This window comes from Lathyrus oleraceus, chromosome 7, assembly GCF_024323335.1.
Source record: "Lathyrus oleraceus cultivar Zhongwan6 chromosome 7, CAAS_Psat_ZW6_1.0, whole genome shotgun sequence".
Classification (NCBI taxonomy): domain Eukaryota; kingdom Viridiplantae; phylum Streptophyta; class Magnoliopsida; order Fabales; family Fabaceae; genus Lathyrus; species Lathyrus oleraceus.
The window spans coordinates 101,844,107-101,848,643 of record NC_066585.1 but is presented as its reverse complement, the minus strand read 5'-3'; the positions used below and the strand labels follow the sequence as shown (position 1 = coordinate 101,848,643).

Sequence of the window (4,537 nt, the reverse complement as noted above, 5' to 3'; positions counted from 1 at the left end):
CCAGGATCAGTTTGCGGAATTACAAAAAGAGATAAAAGCTCTTCGAGGGAAAGACAGAATGGCGACTGGAGTAGTTATGAAGAACTGGACCGCAGTTGACATCCCACATTGTGTCCACATATCAAAGTAATTAAGCTTTTCAGTTTTCAAAAATCTTCCGCTTTAGCCCAAAGCGCGAAGCATTAATTTTGTAAAATGGGCACTTTTGTCAAAAACGTACTATCCATGAAAAAGATCTTTTGTGTTCCTATACACTTGTGTCCTTTTATCTTTTCAGCTTTTTTGGAAAATGGTAACACAAAAAAAACCTTAAAAAGAACACATTTTTGCATGTCATGGTCAGTCCTCTAAAAACAATTGTTTGTACAGGTTACTTAAACCCGTTGAACACAATGACATCATGCCCTCTCCCAACTTTGAACATTCTGTATTCGAAGCTGAAGAGAAAGAGTGGGATGAGATTCCAGAAGAGGTCGCCCGCCAGCTTGAAAATGAAGAAGACACTATTCAGCCATACAAGGAGCCTTTGGAAACAGTCAACTTGGGTTCGGAAGAAAATGTGAAAGAAGTCAAAATTGGAGCATTGTTATCCCCACAGGTCAAGGAGCAATTGATCAGCCTGTTGAAAGAGTATGTAGATGTGTTTGCTTGGTCTTATCAAGATATGCCTGGTCTCGACACTGGCATCGTAGAGCACAAGCTACCTTTGAAGCCAGAATGTCCACCGGTCAAACAGAAATTAAGAAGAACACATCCAGATATGGCCGTCAAAATTAAAGAAGAAGTTCTGAAGCAAATAGATGTTGGTTTTCTTGCCACTTCAGTGTATCCAGAGTGGATAGCAAATATTGTGCCAGTTCCTAAGAAGGACGGGAAGGTACGAATGTGTGTCGACTATCGTGACTTAAATAGAGCAAGCCCAAAGGATGATTTCCCCCTGCCTCACATTGACATGTTGGTAGACAATACAGCAAAGTTTGACATATTCTCCTTCATGGACGGATTCTCCAGGTATAACCAGATCAAAATGGCTCCCGAAGACATGGAAAAAACTACATTCATAACACCATGGGGAACATTTTGTTATCAAGTGATGCCGTTTGGGTTGAAGAACGCAGGTGCTACTTACCAGCGAGCCATGACAACGCTCTTTCACGACATGATGCACAAAGAGATTGAGGTTTATGTGGATGACATGATCGCGAAGTCTCGTTCAGAAGAAGGTCACTTAGTAGATCTATTGAAGCTGTTTCAACGATTGAGGAAGTTCCGTCTTCGCCTCAATCCGAACAAATGCACATTTGGCGTCAGGTCAGGTAAACTCTTGGGCTTCATTGTCGGCCAAAAAGGCATTGAAGTTGATCCAGATAAAGTAAAAGCTATCCAAGAGATGCCCGCACCAAAAACAGAAAGGCAAGTGAGAGGTTTTCTAGGACGATTGAATTACATATCCCGGTTTATTTCTCACATGACTGCCACTTGTGAACCTATCTTCAAATTGCTGAGAAAGAGTCAGAATTGTGTTTGGACAGAGGATTGTCAGAAAGCATTTGACAATATCAAAGAGTACCTCATGGAGCCTCCTATCTTGTTACCACCTGTTGCTGGAAGACCGTTGGTTATGTATTTGACAGTGCTTGAGAATTCTATGGGCTGTATTCTGGGTCAACAAGACGAAACTGGAAAGAAAGAGCATGCCATTTACTACTTAAGCAAGAAATTTACTGACTGTGAATCACGATACTCCTTACTCGAGAAGACATGTTGTGCATTGGCTTGGGCTGCTAAGAGATTGAGGCAGTATATGTTAAGTCACACCACTTGGTTGATATCCAAAATGGATCCAATCAAGTACATTTTTGAGAAGCCTGCACTCACTGGTAAGATTGCAAGATGGCAGATGCTGTTATCAGAATACGACATTGAGTATCATACCCAGAAAGCTATCAAGAGCAGTGTGTTGGCTGAGTACCTTGCTCACCAACCCGTTGAAGATCACGATGATAATGAGGATGAGTTTCCTGATGAAGATGTCATGTTCCTAAAATCCAGAGATTGTAAAGAGCCACTTCCTGAAGAAGGACCTGAACCAGATTCTCAATGGGGTTTAGTATTTGATGGAGCTTCCAACGTTTATGGACATGGAGTAGGTGCAGTCATTATCACTCCAGAAGGTTCTCATATTCCTTTCACGGCAAGAATTTGCTTTGAATGTACAAACAACATTGCTGAATATGAAGCCTGTATCATGGGTCTTGAAGAAGCCATTGACCTCCGCATCAAAAATCTTACTGTTTATGGTGACTCAGCGTTAGTTATCAATCAGATCAAAGGAGAATGGGAAACACGCCACCCTGGCTTGATCCCATACAAAGACTATGCAAGAAGATTGTTGACTTTCTTCACCAAGGTTGAGTTGCATCACATTCCTCGGGATGAGAATCAGATGGCGGATGCTCTAGCTACGTTGTCTTCAATGTATCAAGTGGGTTTTCCAAACGAAGTACCCAGAATTGTGATCAAGCGACTTGATAGACCAGCACATGTGTTTACAGCTGAGGCCAGTTTTGATGATAAACCATGGTACCACGATATCAAGCATTTCCTTCAGACTCAGGAGTATCCTCTTGGAGCAACAGAAAAAGATAAAAAGACTTTGAGAAGATTGTCAGGCAGTTTCTTCCTTAATCAGAATGTGCTCTATAAGAGGAATTATGACATGGTCTTACTCAGATGTGTTGACAAAAAGGAAGCAGAAATGTTGATGAAAGAAGTTCACGAAGGGTCCTTTGGTACTCATGCAAACGGCCACTCTATGTCAAGAAAGATGTTGAGAGCTGGTTACTACTGGTTGACCATGGAATCAGATTGCTGCAAATTTGTAAAGAAGTGTCACAAATGTCAGATCTACGCTGATAAGGTTCATGTACCACCAACCTTTTTGAATGTGATTTCTGCTCCTTGGCCATTCTCAATGTGGGGCATTGACATGATCGGTATGATTGAACCCAAAGCTTCCAACGGACACCGTTTCATTCTCGTGGCAATTGATTACTTCACCAAATGGGTGGAAGCAGCTTCGTATGCAAAGGTGACAAAGCAAGTGGTGGTCAGATTCATCAAAAATAATCTCATTTGCCGATATGGCATTCCAAACAAGATCATCACTGACAATGGCTCCAATCTGAACAACAAAATGATGGATGAATTATGTGAAAGTTTCAGGATCGAGCATCACAACTCTTCTCCTTACCGTCCCAAGATGAATGGGGCAGTTGAAGCTGCAAATAAGAATATCAAGAAGATCATTCAAAAGATGGTTGTTACCTACAAAGATTGGCATGAAATGCTGCCTTTTGCACTACACGGATATAGAACATCAGTCCGTACTTCAACTGGGGCAACCCCATTTTCACTTGTATACGGTATGGAAGCTGTGTTACCGATAGAGGTTGAAATTCCATCAATGAGGATACTAATGGAAACTCAGTTGTCAGAGGCTGAATGGTGCCAAAGCAGATACGATCAGTTGAATTTGATTGAAGAAAAAAGAATGACTGCCTTGTGCCATGGACAGTTATATCAAAAGAGAATGAAGCAGGCATTTGATAGGAAGGTTAAGCCGAGAGAATTCAAAGAGGGTGACCTTGTGCTCAAGAAGATGATACTATTTCACAATGATTCTAGGGGCAAGTGGACTCCTAACTATGAAGGACCCTATGTTGTCAAGAAAGCCTTCTCAGGCGGTGCTTTAATTCTTACAAACATGGATGGTGAAGAGCTTCCACGTCCCGTGAATACAGATGCAGTCAAGAAATACTTCGCCTAAAAAATGAAAAGAACAGCTCGCTAAGTTGAAAACCCGAAAGGGCGGCTTAGGCAAAAATGAGCGTCTCGGTGGACTGAAAACCTGAAAGGGCGGTCCAAGCAGAAATTAGAGACATAAAAAAACAAAGAGAATATTATCCCGGTAGATTGAAAACCCGAAAGGGCAATCTAGGCAAAAGTTAGGGATTTCAGGCAAGTAACTGCATAACAGAGATAAGATCATTGAAGTATCAGAATATTTTCAACAGTTCTCCAACTTTCTCAAGGCTGCAATACAGGTCAAAAGTGGAAGAGAGAATGATGTCATTGTAGTTCAACGTACCCTTTTTCCACGAAATTACCATTTTCCAATTTGTAAAGATCTATGGAATCACGCTGTTGGCTGATTACCATCCTATCAAATCAATTTGAGCCTTTCTATATTTCTTGGCACTCTTAATTTTCATTTCAATTTACGAAAGTTCTTTTACTTTGACAGATATGTTTTGAAACAAAAGTTTTGAATTAAAAACAGTTTTTGAAAAATATAAAGATTATTTATTTTGATTTGTGGACATCAATAAAAGGATTGAGACATGTGGTCCCAGTAATTCTGAAATCATGTGATTCCAACTAGACATGTTCATATTACTATCCTTATATGTATATGATGAAAAAATCTCCACAGGTGTCTTGGCAGTAATATTTCTCCAGCAGAGGTTGTGATTCT

The 4,537-nt window shown here is 40.6% G+C and overlaps 1 protein-coding gene across 1 annotated transcript; it reads left to right on the top strand.

The window, feature by feature from the left end:
• Nucleotides 1-883: 883 nt before the first annotated feature.
• Nucleotides 884-3,817, top strand: LOC127107791 (uncharacterized; the record flags this gene model as incomplete). The annotated part of the gene is made up of 1 exon (XM_051045109.1): nt 884-3,817. A coding segment is annotated over exon 1 (2,934 nt), but the record flags the coding sequence as incomplete, so codon positions are not given.
• Nucleotides 3,818-4,537: the final 720 nt, after the last annotated feature.